The sequence below is a fragment of the Salmo trutta genome, chromosome 10 (genome assembly GCF_901001165.1).
Source record: "Salmo trutta chromosome 10, fSalTru1.1, whole genome shotgun sequence".
Taxonomy (NCBI): Eukaryota; Metazoa; Chordata; class Actinopteri; order Salmoniformes; family Salmonidae; genus Salmo; species Salmo trutta.
The window spans coordinates 35,229,322-35,248,986 of record NC_042966.1 but is presented as its reverse complement, the minus strand read 5'-3'; the positions used below and the strand labels follow the sequence as shown (position 1 = coordinate 35,248,986).

The window sequence follows — 19,665 nt, the reverse complement described above, 5'->3', positions numbered from 1 at the left end:
CTGCTAATACAGATAGCAGAAGGGTGATTTCCAATTAAAGGCACAATCTGATATTTCATCAGCCTGCCCCTGCCACTTTGTTTGGTAAGCTAAGAGATGTGGTTGAGGAAATGTAACAACATTCAACATTCATATACAGAGCTATAGACTCAAGGACTGACAAGTTCATGACATCAACATAATACCTTTTATATATACACACTTTCTTTCAAAAACTAAAATTGTTACAAAAACCTAAGCAATGGAGGAAGTGTCTTAGATTTGGGTTTATGATAGGGTAAGACATCTATGCTTGTACTAGCCTGAGAGCAATGGGTATATTTACATTTCAAATTAATATAGTACTGACAATGAAGTAAGGTTCTTGTAGTACTACTAACAGAATGAAGTAGTTAGATAACTTCCACTGTAACCTCTGCCCTGTACCCTCTGCCTGTGGATATTATTTATAAAAGCATTGCATGAATCTATCATCGTATTTGCGAGTCTAATAAAATTGCTTTTGTTGAAAGCATTTCATGCAATTCTATGTCAGAAGCGATTTGATGAGTAACAGCGCCCTCTTCAGTTTCCTTATAAGCCCTACTCTCACTCCGACGTGGCCCTCTGACGCAGCAACAAATCTGCTTGGAACTCTAATACATACATTCGATTTGATACTGGATTAAAAACACAATTGACACTTGCTGGACAAGAACACATAGATCGTCATAATCAACCTAATTGTTGAAATGAACTTACACAATTATAATTTGAGAGACAAGTAAGTGATTTGCACCTTATGTTTATTTTGGGTTGTCAGTTGGAAATAAACCGAAAAACATCATTTTAAAACAAATATCACATCAGTTAATTCATGTTTCCATTACATTGGTTTTAGCTACATATCTACATACCATACAACATAAGTTATTTTCAATCTGCTAGAACAAATAAATTAGGCAATGAATGTGTTATCATGCATATAACTAATTGTTTTAAGCTATTAAAGGTGTGGTTAATTGGTCCATCAGGAAATGCAGATGGGGGTTGAGGAGAATTACATATGCAATATATGATAGGGTGTTTAAGCAAGCTTTGTCATGTAGCGTTTAGGACACATTTAGAGTCAGTTAGAGGAGGCCAGATTTGCCTGGAGTCGGTTGATCTTGAGGGGCAGAAGGCTGACCATCTCTTCGCTCAGCTCCAGCTCTGTCTCGATGGCGCTTTTAGCCTCTGGGTTGTCCTTGCAGTACTGGACCACAAAGTTGTAGCACTCCAGGGCGCGGTTCAGGTTCTCCAGCTGAACGGTTTTGCTGGACGAGATCAGCCTGCTGTGGAGACGAGCCACCCGGAACTTAGCCACCAGTGCCGGCCTCAGCACCTCGTCCTCCAGTTTGTCCGGCCATTTGCCCTCTGGCGAGCGGACGGAGTCGAGGAACATCTGGTAGAACTTGGTGGAGGAGGAGCAGAGGTGGTTAAACTTCTTGACCGTGTGCGCATCCAAGTCGTCCTGCTTGTTGGCCACGGCCAGCTTGAGATCCATCATCTCGTAGTAAGTCTCAGCCAGCTCAAACTGCAGCTGGCGGCAGACGAGGAGGTAGTACTGGGCATTCAGGTCTTTGCAGATGGGCTCCATCATGTCCACACGCCGCTTGTGCATCTTGCAGCGCCGCTCCAGGTCCTCCTCGAAGAAGGCCAGGGCCTTGAAGAGAGCGCTGTGGTCCTGCAGGATCTCGATGTGGTCTGTGACGTGGCCGTCCATCTCAAAGTACTCCTTGGCTTGATTTACGTAGGTCTGGCCAACCAGGAAGATGGCGCGGGCTTCCTCAAAGTCCACAGGGAAGACACAACTCACTTTCTCCTCCAGGCCACAGATGGAGTCAAAGGTGTCACTGGAACCAAACAGAACAGCACTCTTCCTTCCCCTCTCCTTCTCCTCCTCCTCCTGTAGCCGTGTTGCTCTCAGCTCTGCCTGACGATCCATATCTAGCTCTCCAATGTTGTCCTGCTCAGACCAGTAGACATAAGAATAAGATATTGTCTCACAATTATAGGCTAATCATCTACAGAATTACATTTGATCTGAAGATATCTAAATTACCTCGAGAAGTTTCTTGGCATCTTGCAACAAATTAAGACAGTATTTTATCCAACACCTAGCTATTTCAGCTCTCTTCTGTCTAAGTTGGTCTCGCTTCTCAGCTTCAGCTTCACCTAAAGAAAAAGGTTTGAGATGTGTATTAATGAGTATTGAATGAAAGACAACTTTACAAACATTTCAGAAATAACATATACTATCAAGGTTGAGTATATGAATTCAGAGTGAACTTACTCTCCTGGGCAGCGGCTTCTGAGGGGACCTCCCCGGCCAGGTCTGCTATGACACTGGCAGCAGATAGACAGTGCCTGCCCTCCATGTAGAGGGTCTGGGAAGAAGAACAAAATATATGAGATTAATCCATAGTTAATGTTCTGTATTATGTCATGTTTCATGTGGACCCCCTGGAAGAGTAGCTGCTGCTTTCGCACCATTATTATTATGAGATCTATAATAAATACAAATAGAAATGGGGATCCTATTAAAAATGCCAAATATCATTATAAAGAAATCAAGTCATGTACTAACTGTAAATACATGACAAGTCATTCATCTTGATGAAGACAACACATTTTTAGAGTTTATGATTTACCTTGGTGATGTAATATTGTGATAACGTGGCTGCGTTGATGGCCCATTCCAGAGGAATGAACTGGTTGAATTCCAGCTGTCTCTGCAGAGTGCTGTGGCAGTAGCCCCCAGCTTTCTCATACTGCTCCAAGTTCTTGTACACTTGTGCAAGATAGTACAGTGTGTGGGTATAAGCCATTTCAAATCTGTTTGAAGAGAGGGAAAAGTTCAAAAGAGCAATGTCATTTATTTATGAAATTGTTGAAAGACTCCACAACAGTGATGCCCCTACCTCTTGGTCCTCTCCTGTTGGGGTAATGCTTCTTCCTCTGCCACAAAGAACTCGGTGAGGTCCATTGGGGGTTGCCCATCCTATGGTGTGAATAAAACAAAACAACTGATCATCCCTTCAGCATTTTCAAGGTCACAATGATTAAACATAGAATTAAATCTGACAGGACAATAATCCAGAATGCACTGCGGCTGGCCTTCCTGATGAAAGATGATGATGCTGCTGTTTTCTGTTCTCCCAAAATGAACCTAGCTAAGTAGGTAAATTATGCATCTAGACAGTGGCATGACTAGCTACCTCTTTCATGTACCGAATATACATTGCTTCTGCAGTTTCCAAAAATCCTTGGGCTTTCTCAATTTCATCCCTGCCAGCCCACAGAATGCCCAGTTGATTCTGTAAAAAAAGACAAACAGCCAAGTCAGTTCACAGAATTTTACTAGCTACTTAATCCATTATCTTTAGCTAAAGTTAGACAATGTGTGTGCATATTTAATTATACAAACATTATGCACTGGACTGCTTGTTGCGGACTAAATTAAAGATTGCTGGGTGCTCTATACTGCATTGTTGAGGGAGCTGCACTTTTCATACCGGCTGTAAACTGTATGTGACGAATACAATTTAATTTGATTACCCTGACTTGGATGAACAAAGACACGTTCTCTGGTGATATGCTGCACTTCTCCAGCAATGTCATGCAATTCATTAAATGTTCCTCTCCAGCAGACAGCTCTTCTGTTTCCACGTGGTTTACACCCAGATAATACTCCACCGCCCCGAGTTTAGCTGCTCTTGATCCGGCTGGGGAATCTCCACAGTGGCCTCTCCCAAAGCCCTCCTCCATTCCTCCGTCAACGGGCTGCTCTGTCGGGCGCTGGTCGGCTTCATCATTGACGCTCTCGTTTTCACCGACATCGAAATTCTTCAACGAGCAGTAAATCTCTCTCAAAAGCTCCCTTGCCTTATACTTCGATCGAAAAGGGTCATTTTCTGGGTCTTTTCTTGATTCTACTTCAGATAGATCTTGAGCATTATTAAATTTGTCGCAAACTGCTCTCCACTCATGACTGTATGTGGAAGCCATGTTTGTTATTTCAGTATGACTCAACCGGGGACCCGTAGTTGGGGTGCTCAGGGTCGTGTCCATTAGGACATACCGTTGCTAAACGTTCTGCAACATAAAACAAAAACCAGCGTTTAGTGTTGGACAAGTTCAGGTAGTCCCTCCCTGTTTCAGTCCGTCTGGTGCCTAATGAATAGAACCCAGGACGTATAAAGAAAGCTAGGGAAATAAAGAAATAACGAGATTCACTAAGGAATCTCAAAAGCTGTTTTTACTTGACAATTTAACTAGGACTAATTTAGCTAGGTCTAATCTCTCAAAGATGATAACAAATTGAATTAAATACAGCGGTTTACACCAAGATAATAATACAGCAGGACAGCTTTTTTTCTTAAATGATCCCACTCCACTATTTATACAACTGACTAAATTCTGCAATCACCACACTGTTTCGGTTTAGAACATGCCAGTTTTGTCCAACTACACCGAACAAAAATATGAACGCAACATGTAAAGTGTTGGTCCCATGTTTCATGAGCTGAAATAATATGTCCCAGAAATGTTCCAAACGCACAAAAAGCTTATTTCTCACAAATATCGTGCACAAATTAGTTTACATCCCTGTTGTTGAACATTTCTCCATTGCCAAGATAACCCATCCACCTGACAGGTGTGGCATATCAAGAAGATGCTTAAACAGCACGATCATTAAACAGGTGCACCTTGGGCTGGCGAAAAAAATTGCAGTTTTGTTACACAACGCAATGCAACGGGTGTCTCATATTTTGAGGGAGATGTTGCCAGAAAATTGAATGTCCATAAGCCACCTCCAACGTCGTTTTAGAGAATTTGGCAGTACGTCCAACCGGCCTCACAAATGCAAACCACGTGTATGGCATCGTGTGGGCGGTTTGCTGATGTCAATGTTGTGTACAGAATGCCCCATTGTGGCGGTGGAGTTATTGTATGGGCAGGCATAAGCAACGGACAATGAACACAATTACATTTTATCGATGGCAATTTGAATTCACAGAGATACCTTGACGAGATCCTGAGGCCCATTGTTGTGCCATTCACCAGCCGCCATTACCTCTTGTTTCAGCATGATAATGCACGGCCCCATGCATGTTTGGGATGCTCTGGATTGAAGTGTACAACAGTGTGTTCCAATATCCAGCAACTTTGCACAGCTACTGAAGAGGAGTGGGACAACATTCCACAAGCCACAATCAACAAACAGCCTTATTAACTCAATGCGAAGGAGATGTGTCGCGCTGCATGAGGCAAATGGTGGTCATATCAGATATTGACTTTTTTTTTAATCCACAGCCCTAACTTTAAAAAAAAAAGGTATCTGTGACCAACAGATGCATATCTACAGTTGAAGTCAGAAGTTTACATACACCTTAGCCAAATACATTTAAACTCAGTTTCACAATTCCTGACATTTAATCAGAGTAAAAATTCCCTGTTTTAGGTCAGTTAGGATCACCACTTTATTTTAAGAATGTGAAATGTCAGAATAATAGTAGAGAGTGATTTATTTCAGGTTTTATTTCTTTCATCACATTCCCAGTGAGCCAGAAGTTTACATACACTCAATTAGTATTTGGTAGCATTGCCTTTAAATTGTTTAACTTGGGTCGAACGTTTCAGGTAGCCTTCCACAAGCTTCCCACAATAAGTTGGGTGAATTTTGGCCCATTCCTCCTGACAGAGCTGGTGTAAATGAGTCAGGTTTGTAGGCCTCCTTGCTCGCACACACTTTTTCAGTTCTGCCCACAAATTTTCTGTAGGATTGAGGTCAGGGCTTTGTGATGGTCACTCCAATACCATTTTGCCACAACTTTGGAAGTATGCTTGTGGTCATTGTCCATTTGGAAGACCCATTTGCGACCAAGCTTTAACTTCCTGACTGATGTCTTGAGATGTTGCTTCAATATATCCACATAATTTTCTTTCCTCATGATGCCATCTATTTTGTGAAGTGCACCAGTCCCTCTTGCAGCAAAGCACCCCCACATGTCGATATAGGACTCGTTTTACTGTGGATATAGATACTTTTGAACCTGTTTCCTCCAGCATCTTCACAAGGTCCTTTGCTGTTGTTCTGGGATTGATTTGCACTTTTCGCACCAAAGTACATTCATCTCTCGGAGACAGAACCCGTCTCCTTCCTGAGCGGTATGACGGCTGCGTGGTCCCATGGTGTTTATACTTGCGTACTATTGTTTGTACAGATGAACGTGGTACCTTCAGGCGTTTGGAAATTGCTCTCAAGGATGAACCAGACTTATGGAGGTCTACCATTTTTTTTCTGAGGTCTTGGCTGATTTCTTTTGATTTTCCCATGATGTCAAACAAAGAGGGACTGAGTTTGAAGGTAGGCCTTGAAATACATCCACAGGTACACCTCAAATTGACTCAAATTATGTTAATTAGCCTATCAGAAGCTTCTAACGCCAAATTTAAAGGCACAGTCAACTTAGTGAATGTAAACTTCTGACCCACTGGAATTGTGATACAGTGAATTATAAGTGAAATAATCTGTCTGTAAACAAGTGTTGGAAAAATTACTTGTGTCATTCACAAAGTAGATATCCTAACCGACTTGCCAAAACTATAGTTAGTTAACAAGAAATTTGTGGAGTGGTTGAAAAACGAGTTTTAATGACTCCAACCTAAGTGTATGTAAACTTCCAACTTCAATTGTATCGATATTCCTAGTCATGTGAAATCCATAGATTAGGTCCTAATGAATTCATTTCAATTGAATGATTTCTTTAATTTAACTGTAACTCAGTAAAATCTTGGAAATCATTGCATGTTGCGTTCATATTTTTGTTCAGTATAGGCTGTTTTTCAGACATTAAACAGACCATGCTTAATGAGTGGCGTCTATGTTTTGTGACTCTGGTCATCACATATTTGATTATCACTTATCACTCAGCTGTTTAGAATAATCTTCATAATAGCTACTTCACTTACCTGCACATCATGGAATCCTCAAACCTCCGGGTGCTCACACTGACAGGTTTCATTAAACCCCAGGTGCCCACACTGACAGGTAGCCAGGTTTCCTGAGAAGTGCATAGTGGGTAGGAATTTCAAGGGAACCCTGTGATACTTACAAGCTTTCTGCGAAAAAGCAGTTGCTTATCAACAGATATTTTGTTGATATTATGACCATCTGTAATTCCTCTATATGGGACTATCCAAATAAAGTGTGACTCAGTATCATAGCACACTATCCATTTATATTTATCACACAACATTCATGTAAGATATTTACTGAAATTATATATCAAAATGTTTTTTTTATCTTCTCAATGGAAATCAAATCAAATGGTATTTGTCACGTGCCGAATACAACAGTGAAATGTTTACTTACAAGCCCTTAACCAGCAATGCAGTTTTAAGAAAAATAAGTGTTAAGTAAAAAATAGATGAGTAAAATATAAAAAATAAAGTAACAAATAATTAAAGAGCAACAGTAAAATAACAATAGGGAGGCTATATACAGGGGGGTACCTATACAGAATCAATGTGCGGGGGCACCGGTTAGTTGAGGTAATATGTACACTACCATCAAAAGTTACAGAACACCTACTCATTCAAGGCTTTTTCTTTATTTTTTACTATTTTATACATTTTAGAATAATAGTGAAGACATCAAAACTATGAAATAACACATATGGAATCATGTAGTAACCATTAAAGTGTTTGAGATTCTTCAAATAGCCACCCTTTGCCTTGATGACAGCTTTGCACACTCTTAGCCGGGGCAGCAGGTAGCCTAGTGGTTAGAGCGTTGGACTAGCAACCGAAAGGTTGCAAGATTGAATCCCTGAGCTGACAAGGTAAATATCTGTTGTTCTGCCCCTGAACAAAGCAGTTAACCCACTGTCATTGAAAATAAGAATTTGTTCTTAACTGACTTGCCTAGTTAAATAAAGGTAAAAAAAAAAACAGCTTCACCTGGAATGCTTTTCCAACAATCTTGAAGGAGTTCTAACATGCTGAGCACTTGTTGGCTGCTTTTCCTTCACTCCGCGGTCCGACTCATCCCAAACCATCTCAATTTGGTTGAGGTCGGGGTATTATGGAGGCCAGGTCATCTGATGCAGCACTCCATCACTCTCCTTCTTGGTCAAATAGCCCTTACACAGCCTGGAGGTGTGTTGGGTCATTGTCCTGTTGAAAAACAAGTGATAGTCCCCCTAAGCCCAAACTAGATGGGATGGCGTATTGCTGCAGAATGCTGTGGTAGCCATGCTGGTTAAGTGTGCCTTGAATTCTAAATAAATCACTGACAGTGCCACCAGCAAAGCACCCCGACACCATAACAACTCCTCCATGCTTTACGGTGAGAAATACACATGCGGAGATCATCCGTTCACCCACACCGCGTCTCACAAAGACACACAGGTAGGAACCAAAAATCTCCTATTTGGACTCCAGACCAAAGGACTGATTTCCACCGGTCTAATGTCCATTGCTCATGTTTCTTGGCCCAAGCAAGTCTCTTCTTCTTATTGGTGTCCTTTTAGTAGTGGTTTATTTGCAGCAATTTGACCAATTCGACCAATTCACACAGTCTCCTCTGAACAGTTGATGTTGAGATGTGTCTGTTACTTGAACTCTGTGAAGCATTTATTTGAGCTGCAATTTCTGAGGCTGGTAACTCTAATGAACTTATCCTCTGCAGCAGAGGTAACTCGGGGTCTTCCATTCCTGTGGTGGTCCTCATGAGAGTCAGTTTCATCATAGAGCTTAATGTTTTTTGCGACTGCACTTGAAGAAACTTTCCAAGTTTTTGAAATTTTCCGTATTGACTGACCTTCACGTCTTAAAGTAATGATGGACTATTGTTTCTCTTAGCTTATTTGAGCTGTTCTTGCCATAATATGGACATGGTCTTTTACCAAATAGGGCTATCTTCTGTATACTCCCCCCCCCCCCAACTTGTCACAACACAACTGATTGGCTCAAACGCATTAAGATGGAAAGAAATTACACAAATTCACTTTTAAGAAGGCACACCTGTTAATTGAAATGCATTCCAGGTGACGACCTCATGAAGCTGGTTGAGAGAATGCCAAACATGTGCAAAGCTGTCATCAAGGCAAAGGGTCGCTATTTGAAGAATCACAAATATAAAATATATTTTGATTTGTTTAACACTTTTTTGGTTACTACATGATTCCATATGTGTTGTTTCATAGTTTTGATGTCTTCAATATTATTCTACAATGTAGAAAATAGTAATAAAGAAAAACCCTGGAATAAGTAGGTGTTTCCAAACGTTTGACTGGTACTGTCCAAGGAATAATGTTTGGGGGATTAAAAACAGAGTACGTGAAGAAAAAAGACCTAGAATTTCATTTCCTCAGACCACCTTTAATTCTACAACGTAGAAAATAGTAAAAATAAAGAAAAACCCTTGAATGAGTAGGTGTTATAAAACTTTTGACCGGTAGTGTACATGTAGGTAGAGTTAAAGTGACTATGGCGGTACTCAAACTATCTTCATTAGCTTAAGGAAATGCTCAAATTAAGCTTTGTTGTCTTGTCTGATGGTCCACATCTTGGCCACAGACCAGTATTTGACCACTGACCAGTACTTTCAGACAAATATATCATGCTGCAAGTCGTTACAAACTAGTTTTTTTGTGTCTGGGTGTAACATTTCTGTATGTTGTGTAGTTGGAGGAGGGGCCTTAAAGGGTGCTGAGTGAAGGTAGGAGTTCCCTTGAAATTCCTACGCACTTCTAAGGAAACCTGGCTACCTGTCAATGTGGGCACCTGTGGTTTCAGTAAACCTGTCAGTGTGAGCACTCAGGAGGTTTGAGGATTTCATGCACTGGTAAGTGAATTAGCTATTATCAACATTATTCTAAACAGCAGGGTGATAAATGATAATCAAATATGTGATGACAGCTATCACAAAACATAGACACCACTCATTAAGCATGGTCTGTTTAATGTCTGAAAAGCATTCTAGTTGGACTAATTCAGGCATGTTCTAAATCGAAACAGTGTGGTGATTGCGGAATTCAGTCAGTTGTGTAAATAGTTGAGTGGGATCGTTTAAGAAAGAAATAAGTCCTGCTGTATTTATTACTATTTGTTATAATCTTTCTGACATTCGCCTGACAATGTAGGGTCATTTCACACCTCATTTCTAATCACACACACTCACTAATCAAGCACAGTTCTGAATTCTGAACCCCCCCCCCACCCCACCACACACCCCACCCCGGACAAGACGTTGATGTAGTTGAACAAGGTACACATTAATTTTGTGCAGTGTACTTTTGTCAGGTGTGAACTAAGGCAGACTGCAACCCTAGGCTCATTAGAAGATGCAAAAAGGTCGTCTAAGACTGCGACCCTGGCTTGAGAAGCAGATACAGTCAGGGAAATACACAGGTGTCACCTGGGTTGATGAGGTGAGATATTGTTCCGCATGTTTTCAATCATTTTACAGAAATATTTTCATAATCCAGATTGTCAGTACTTTTGTTCTTAGATATTTATAGTGTGGCTACACTGTACTCAGTATGCATGCTGTATTGTACTCTCTGTATGGATTTAGGTCTAAAGTTTGATAAGTAAAAGCTTTTAGGCCACAAACCTTGATTATGTTAGATATCGTGTAAGACTGCTCCCATCAGAAAATGTTTAAATCCATACCCACACATCAGTGGAGGCTGCTGAGGGGAGGACGGCTCATAATAATTGCTGGAACTGCGCAAATGGAATTGCATTGAACACATGGAAACCATGTGTTTAATGTATTCCATACCATTCCACCTATTCCGCTCCAGCCATTACCACGAGCCCTTCCTCTCCAATTAAGGTGCCACCAACAACCTGTGTCACAGATATCAGATCTCAAGTGAAACATCATTCTGATCATAGCCATTAGAATTTAAGTCCACTCTCTAATGGGGGGTATCGCATCGTTCTTTTGAGAATATACTGCTTTTGTCACGGTTCAGATGGGAGAAAGTGAATGGTAAAACATTTTGACTGCTCTGCTTTGAACTTTAGACAGCTCAAGTGTTCCAGATTCCTTGGAAGCATGCGGCTCGACATGGTTGGAATATAGACAAGGACGCCACTTTGTTCCGAAACTGGGCAATGCACACAGGTAAGAAGCAAGTCCAGACACCAATGTACAAAGCTCTCTGATTGCACAACGCAAAGCTATCTTCTGTCAAGGCATGAACGTATTATGTACAGTTGAAGTCGAAAGTTTACATATACTTAGGTGTGAGTCATTAAAACTCGTTTTTTCAACCACTCCACAAATTTATTGTTAACAAATTATAGTTTTGGCAAGTTGGTTTAGGAAATCTACTTTGTGCATGACACAATACATTTTTCCAACACTTGTTAACAGACAGATTATTTCACCTATAATTCATTGTGTCACAATTCCAGAGGGTCAGAAGTTTACATACACTAAGTTGACTGTACCTTTAAACAGCTTGGAAAATTCCAGAAAATTATGTCATGCTTTAGAAGCTTCTGATAGGCTAATTGACATAATTTGAGTCAATTGGAGGTGTACCTGTGGATGTATTTCATGGCCTACCTTCAAACTCAGTGCCTCTTTGTTTGACATCATGGTAAAATCAGAAGAAATCAGCCAAGACCTCAGAAAAACATTTGTAGACCTCTACAAGTCTGGTTCATCCTTGGGAGCAATTTCCAAACGCCTGAAGGTACCACGTTCATCTGTACAAACAATAGTACGCAAGTATAAACACCATGGGACCACGCAGCCGTCATACCACTCAGGAAGGAGACACTTTCTGTCTCCTAGAGATGAATGTACTTTGGTGCGAAAAGTGCAAATCAATTCCAGAACAACAGCAAAGGACCATGTGAAGATGCTGGAGGAAACAGGTACAAAAGTATCTATATCCACAGTAAAACGAGTCCTATATCGACATAACCTGAAAGGTCGCTCAGCAAGGAAGACGCCACTGCTCCAAAACCGCCATAAAAAAAGCCAGACTACGGTTTGCAACTGCACATGAGGCCAAAGAAATGTGGAGAATTGTCATCTGGTCTGATGAAACAAAAAGAGAACTGTTTGGCCATAATGACCATTGTTATGTTTGGAGGAAACAGGGGGAGGCTTGCAAGCCGAAGAACACCATCCTAACCGTGAAGCACGAGGGTGGCAGCATCATGTTGTGGGGGTGCTTTGCTGCAGGAAGGACTGGTGCACTTCACAAAATAGATGGCATCATGAGGAAAGAAAATGATGTTGATATATTGAAGCAACATCTCAAGACATCAGTCAGGAAGTTAAAGCTTGGTAGCAAATGGGTCTTCCAAATGGACAATGACCCCAAGCATACTTCCAAAGTTGTGGCAAAATGGCTTAAGGAAAACAAAGTCAAGGTATTGGAATGACCATCACAAAGCCTTGACCTCAATCCTATAGAAAATGTGTGGGCAGAACTGAAAAAGTGTGTGCAAGCAAGGAGGCCTACAAACCTGACTCAGTTACACCAGCTCTGTCAGGAGGAATGGGCCAAAATTCACCCAACTTATTGTGGGAAGCTTGTGGAAGGCTACCTGAAACGTTTGATCCAAGTTAAACAATTTAAAGGCAATGTTACCAAATACTAATTGAGTGTATGTAAACGTTTGACTCACTGGGAATGTGATGAAAGAAATAAAGTGGAAATAATTCATTCTCTCTACTATTATTCTGACATTTCAGATTCTTAAAATAAAGTGGTGATCCTAACTGACCTAAAACAAGGAATTGTTACTAGGATTAAATTTCAGGAATTGTGAAAAACTGAGTTTAAATGTATTTAGCTAAGCTGTATGTAAACTTCTGACTTCAACTGTATTCCCAAGTCCAACATGTCCCATCTCTAAAGCGAGTTAGAATAACAGCAGTACATTTATCAGTTTGCATTGTTGCAATATGATAATTTTTTGCCCACGCTACAGATGGCTATAACAGTCCGCTAATACAGGACTAGTAAAGGCACAGTGCACTACTTTTGGTAAACAATATTGTTTTCAAAAGATAATACCTTTGTATTTTTTATTATGATTTTTCAGGGGGTTCTGCAGCAACCTCAGCACCCCTATTTCCTGCGGCTATGCATGACCCTGGGGAATTAACTTTTTTCTCATCTTCCGTGTTCAATGGCCATAGCAACTGGAGCATTTCCAAACAGCAGTGTTTTGAATTCATTGTCATTCAAGCAGAGATTCTTAGGAAGCCCTCATAAGCTATTTGCCTGGAAACACCGTTGTCACACAAGCCAAACCACATTTTTGTGACGCTACTCTGAAAATATAGTTTACCAAGCTACCAATAACTTCACACTGGAAGAAGTTAAGCTACACTAAAGCTAGCCTTAAGAAAAAGAGTTTACTGAACTGAAGTTACTTAGAAAAAGTAGTTCACTACATCCAAAATACTTTGTGAAAAATTATCATATGTAAACTGAAATGTCATCGATTACAAATTGCAAGAGCAAATTACTTTGGGGTCATACGTTAACAGAATGTTTAATTTAGCCAATTCAACACAAAATACTATGTTTTAAGTGAGAATTAGGTGGTCCTGATGCCGAAAAGAAAGTTAATTCTTGCCTACTTCACCCATATTTTATTTTTGCAGAAAAAAGTAGTGTTTAGTTCCAGTAGTTAGCTACACCGCTACAAGGCGAGAATGTAACTAACTACTGAAAATACTACATAGGTTAGAATTCAGTTCAACTACCACCCAGTTACTGCAAAATGCTGTTCAATTACTAGTTGAACTACATGTAGTTCACTACTACCCAACACTGTTCAGATCTATGGATGGTCAAATGCAATTCAATTGTTGTGGATATGGATAGTTTTATCAATGGTTGCTATTTTTTGCTGTACAGACAAGGGCAACAAATTGACCAATTTGAGCGTGCGTTTTCAAAGTCAGTACTCGGAACCTTTGGGATAAATCAAATAAAATTGAATTTGTCACATGCGCCGAATACAACGAGTACCACACCTTACCGCATACTTACAACCCCTTAACCAATGCAGTTCAAAAATATTTACTAAATAAACTCAAGTAAAACACTACTTCCTCGTCCTTGCTTATATGTAAAATGACACAGTTCACAGGTTGGCTTTGATGAACTAATTGTATCCCTTCGTTTCAAGGCAGATACAAACCTGGGATAGACAAGCCTGATCCTAAGACATGGAAAGCCAACTTCCGATGTGCCCTGAACACACTACCCGATGTGAAAGAGCTACAGGGCAAGAGCATCAAGAAGGGCAGTAATGCCTCCAGGGTTTACATGATGCTGCCTGTTGTTAAACGTACTGAACAAAGAAAAAGTGAGTAGCTTTAGAATGCATGCTTTAAGTTGTTTACAATGCTGGGTAAGTTACTCTGAAAATATAGTTTACTAAGCTACCAATAACTTCACACTGGAAGAAGTTAAACTACACTAAAGCTAGCCTTAAAAAAGTTTACTGAAGTTACTTTGAAAAAGTAGTTCACTACATTCAAACTACTTCGTGAAAAATTATCATATGTCACAGACTACAAATTGCAAGAACAGATCAGTTTGGGGTCATAGGTTAACAGCATGTTTAATTCAGTTTATTTAACCCAAAAACAATGTTTAAAGTGAGAATTAGGCAGGTCTGATGAAATTCTTGCCTACTTCACCCATATTTTATTTTTGAAAAAAAAGTTATGTGCAGTTCCGGTAGTTAGCTGCACGGCTACATGGCAAAACAAGTAATTAACTACTGAAAACACTACCTAGATTAGACTTTAGTTCAACTTCCACCAAGCTACTGCAAAATGTAGTTCAACTACTAGTTAAACTACATCACAGGAGGTTGGTGGCAACTTAATTGGGGAGGATGGGCTCGTGGTAATGGCTGGAGCGAAATGTGGAATGGTATCACATACACTAAACACATGATTTCCATGCATTAAATGCCATTCCAGATATTATTATGAGTCATTCTCCCCACAGCTGCCTCCACCCAACTACATGTAGTTCACTGCTCCACAACACGGGTTGTTTATCATATTAAGTTGATTTAAATGATCAAGAGTATACATCTCAGTGATGGAATATACTTCACTGATAATAATAATAAGTCATAATGTGTTGTTTCCTGTCCCTTTCTTTGTTCCTGTCTAGGACCACAGAAGTCAGACGTTGATATAAAACAGAGTCCGATCTCCCTCTCAGAAAATGAGGCATGTTCTTGTGTTCCACTGGATGGGTTTGCAGGTAGGGACAACTCACTATATAGAGTATTGGCAGAAAGCCCTGCATTCTCTTATGGTGTGTTGATTAGTGCATTGGGGTTCTCTTGATATCAACTCAAACTAGTGTTTAAGCATCATCCCGTCCCCGTCTCCATAGAGGTTTTCCTGAAGTACAGAAGTGGACAGACCAGTCACAACCCGGCTATGTTTCATGTCGAGGACAACTACCCTCCCAACAACAACAACAAAGAGGAAAGATCACCAGAACAGCCCTACTCTCACCAGTCTTCCTTCACACCTGAAGCGCAAAGTAAGAGCTGCATATGCAGGTTGGCATTTATTGACATGACTCATGTACCGCACGGTGGGAACTAGCTGGCACAGCCAGTTATAAAATCTGATTTGAAACCTAACCACACCCTTTACCCTAACCACACTGCTAACCCTAATCTTAAATTAAGACCTAAAAGCTATTTTTTTGTTTTCATGAATTTTTACAATACAGCCAATTTTGACTTTGCATCTAGCAGATATCGCTCAGTTCTGCCTACAGGGCAAGACTCATGACAATAAACGCCAACTTGCAATGTACAGTGCCTGCAGAAAATATTCACAATCCCTTGACTTTTTCCACATTTTGTTGTTACAGCCTGAATGGATTATATTGAGATGTTGTGTCACTGGCCTGCACAAAATACCCCATAATGTTTTACACATTTTTACAAATGAATAAAAAACTAAAAGCTGTCGAGTCAATATATTCAACCCCTTTGTTATGGCAACCCCTTTGTTATGGACTCACTCTGTGTGCAATAATGGTGTTTAACATGATTTTTTAATGACTACCTCATCTCTGTACCCCACACGTACAATTATCTGTAAGGACGCCCAATCGAGCAGTGAATTTCACAAAGACCAGGGAGGTATTGCAATGCCTCGCAAAAGGCACCTATTGGTAAAAAGCAGACATTGAATATCCTTTGGAGCATGGTGAAGTTATTACACTTTGGACTGTTTATCAACACACCCAGTCACCACAAAGATACAGGCGTCCTTCCTAACTCAGTTGTCGGAGAGGAAGGAAACCGCTCAAGGATTTCAACACAAGGCCAATGGTGACTTTAAAACAGTTAGAGAAATTAACTATGTCCTGAATACAAAGTGTTGTTTGGGGGGAAATCCAACACAACACATCACTGAATACCACTCTTCATATTTTCAAGCATGGTGGTGGCTGCATCATGTTATGGGTATGCTTGTCATCGGCAAGGACTAGGGAGTTTTTTAGGATAAAAAGAAACAGAATAGAGCTAAGTAGAGGCAAAATCCTAGAGGAAAACCTGGTTCAGTCTGCTTCCAACAGACACTGGGAGACAAATTAAACTTTCAGCAAGACAATAACCTAAAACACAAGGCCAAATATACACTGAAGTTGCTTACCAAAACGACATTGAATGTTCCCGAGTGGCCTAGTTACAGTTTTGACTTAAAACCGTCTTGAAAATCTATGACAAGACTTGAAAATGGCTGTCTAACAATGATCAACAACAAACACGACAGAGCTTAAATAAATTTTAAAAAGAATGTGCAAATATTGTACAATCCAGGTATGTAAAGCTTTTAGACTTACCCAGAAAGAATCACAGCTGCCAAAGGTGATTCTAACATGTATTAACTCAGGGGTGTGAATACTTATGTTAAATTAGACATTTTTGTATTCCATTTTCAATAAATGTACAAAAACTTTAACTTTGTCATTATGGGGTATTATGTGTATTCAGGCTTTAACACAAAATGTGGAATGAGTCAAGGGGTATGAATACTTTCTGAAGGTACTTTATAAAGCTAAAGTGTCAATATTCATACAAAAGTAGTTGAGTATTTTTTTCTATAAATGATAGAAAAAAATGGTCTTATTTGTACCTATACAGAAAACTCTGATGCTGATGACAATGAGCAAGCAGAGGCAATATTCAAGGTAAACTAGCAGTTTCTATGATTTCAGAGGGGATTTGTGTAAGCTCGTTACTATGTATAATATGAACATACATTATAACATTCCATGCAACTACAATTTCAAACCAGTGATATGTGTTCCTGCAGATAGTTAATCACCTAAAACACTTGGAGCAGTGGAGCCAGTCTAATGACAACAGAAGCTGGAGGGCAGCACACCCCAGCTGGGTGGACAGTTACTGTAAGTAAGGCACTTGGCAATCGACTAATTTTCTCTTAATTCCCCAAGCGGACAACTTTTAAGTAGTTTCCTCACAGATATGGTTCACATTTTGGGTGGTAAATCCTTTTTAATACGTTTATCCTCCACTCTACAGGTGAGGATATGGATTACTTGGGGTATCCCATGGAGACTAACTGCGACACATACAGTGCACAGCAAATACCATTTCTATAAGACGAGTGGGAGCAACATGCATCAAACAGAATGCCAAGATAAAATCAATGAAAAAGGAGGATATACAGTGGGGCAAAAAAGTATTTAGTCAGCCACCAATTGCACAAGTTCTCCCACTTAAAAAGATGAGAGAGGCCTGTAATTTTCATCATAGGTAAGCTTCAACTATGACAGACAAAATGAGATTTTTTTTCTCCAGAAAATCACATTGTAGGATTTTTTATGAATTTATTAGCAAATTATGGTGGAAAATAAGTATTTGGTCAATAACAAAAGTTTATCTCAATACTTTGTTATATACCCTTTGTTGGCAATGACACAGGTCAAACGTTTTCTGTAAGTCTTCACAAGATTTTCACACACTGTTGCTGGTATTTTGGCCCATTCCTCCATGCAGATCTCCTCTAGAGCAGTGATGTTTTGGGGCTGTCGCTGGGCAACACAGACTTTCAACTCCCTCCAAAGATTTTCTATGGGGTTGAGATCTGGAGACTGGCTAGGCCACTCCAGGACCTTGAAATGCTTCTTACGAAGCCACTCCTTCGTTGCCCGGGCGGTGTGTTTGGGATCATTGTCATGCTGAAAGACCCAGCCACGTTTCATCTTCAATGCCCTTGCTGATGGAAGGAGGTTTTCACTCAAAATCTCACGATACATGGCCCCATTCATTCTTTCCTTTACACGGATCAGTCGTCCTGGTCCCTTTGCAGAAAAACAGCCCCAAAGCATGATGTTTCCACCCCCATGCTTCACAGTAGGTATGGTGTTCTTTGGATGCAACTCAGCATTCTTTGTCCTCCAAACACAACGAGTTGAGTTTTTACCAAAAAGTTATATTTTGGCTTCATCTGACCATATGACATTCTCCCAATCCTCTTCTGGATCATCCAAATGCTCTCTAGCAAACTTCAGACGGGCCTGGACATGTACTCGCTTAAGCAGGGGGACACGTCTGGCACTGCAGGATTTGAGTCCCTGGCAGCGTAGTGTGTTACTGATGGTAGGCTTTGTTACTTTGGTCCCAGCTCTCTGCAGGTCATTCACTAGGTCCCCCTGTGTGGTTCTGGGATTTTTGCTCACCGTTCTTGTGATCATTTTGACCCCACGGGGGGAGATCTTGTGTGGAGCCCCAGATCGAGGGAGATTATCAGTGGTCTTGTATGTCTTCCATTTCCTAATAATTGCTCCCACAGTTGATTTCTTCAAACCAAGCTGCTTACCTATTGCAGATTCAGTCTTCCCAGCCTGGTGCAGGTCTACAATTTTGTTTCTGGTGTCCTTTGACAGCTCTTTGGTCTTGGCCATAGTGGAGTTTGGAGTGTGACTGTTTGAGGTTGTGGACAGGTGTCTTTTATACTGATAAGTTCAAACAGGTGCCATTAATACAGGTAACGAGTGGAGGACAGAGGAGCCTCTTAAAGAAGTTACAGGTCTGTGAGAGCCAGAAATCTTGCTTGTTTGTAGGTGACCAAATACTTATTTTCCACCATAATTTGCAAATAAATTCATTAAAAATCCTACAATGTGATTTTCTGGATTTTTTCTCATTTTGTCTGTCATAGTTGACATGTACCTGTTGAAAATTACAGGCCTCATCTTTTTAAGTGGGAGAACTTGCACAATTGGTGGCTGACTAAATACTTTTTTGCCCCACTGTACCACATTCCAAGCCATGCTGGCACAAGATCTCTAAAATTGTGTATTCTGATGGACTGCAAGACAGCAACCAAGGGACTGAGCACACATACAGTACATTCAAAACTAAGTGCTACACCATCATATTAAAGTGACAGTCTACTTGTTCAGATCAGAATTTTTTTTTTTTAAATGTTTGCTTTTTATTGAACTTAAAATTGACACAATAGGCCTACATGTTGGTTACGTTATAACTACATTTCGTAAATGGAGAGTTTTAGCATAGCATCTCAGGAAATGCCCTTCAAGATTGAGATGGTTTAGGATGAGTTGGACC

General features: G+C 40.3%; 2 protein-coding genes across 4 annotated transcripts; one reads left to right on the top strand and one right to left on the bottom strand.

Moving 5' to 3' along the window:
* Positions 1 to 768: 768 nt before the first annotated feature.
* On the bottom strand, positions 769 to 4,111 carry kifbp (kinesin family binding protein). Its single transcript, XM_029765422.1, has 7 exons — positions 3,580 to 4,111; positions 3,240 to 3,338; positions 2,943 to 3,022; positions 2,673 to 2,856; positions 2,315 to 2,408; positions 2,084 to 2,196; positions 769 to 1,987 (listed from the first exon to the last, which is right to left on the bottom strand). Exons 1-7 carry the CDS (start codon positions 4,090 to 4,092, stop codon positions 1,109 to 1,111), a joined length of 1,962 nt encoding a protein of 653 aa, XP_029621282.1. The 5' UTR covers positions 4,093 to 4,111; the 3' UTR covers positions 769 to 1,108.
* A 5,659-nt stretch (positions 4,112 to 9,770) lies between these two features.
* Positions 9,771 to 17,737, top strand: LOC115201631 (interferon regulatory factor 1). Of its 3 annotated transcripts, none has more exons than XM_029765418.1 (9): positions 9,771 to 9,874; positions 10,333 to 10,460; positions 11,065 to 11,164; positions 14,206 to 14,385; positions 15,210 to 15,302; positions 15,438 to 15,590; positions 17,212 to 17,258; positions 17,384 to 17,477; positions 17,614 to 17,737. In XM_029765418.1, exons 2-9 carry the CDS (start codon positions 10,374 to 10,376, stop codon positions 17,691 to 17,693), a joined length of 834 nt encoding a protein of 277 aa, XP_029621278.1. In that variant the 5' UTR covers positions 9,771 to 9,874; positions 10,333 to 10,373; the 3' UTR covers positions 17,694 to 17,737. The 3 variants fall into 3 exon arrangements, with proteins under 3 accessions (XP_029621278.1, XP_029621279.1, XP_029621280.1); XM_029765419.1 differs by having other exon boundaries at positions 9,806 to 9,874; positions 10,319 to 10,460; XM_029765420.1 differs by having other exon boundaries at positions 9,856 to 9,874; positions 10,362 to 10,460.
* The last annotated feature ends 1,928 nt before the right edge of the window (positions 17,738 to 19,665 follow it).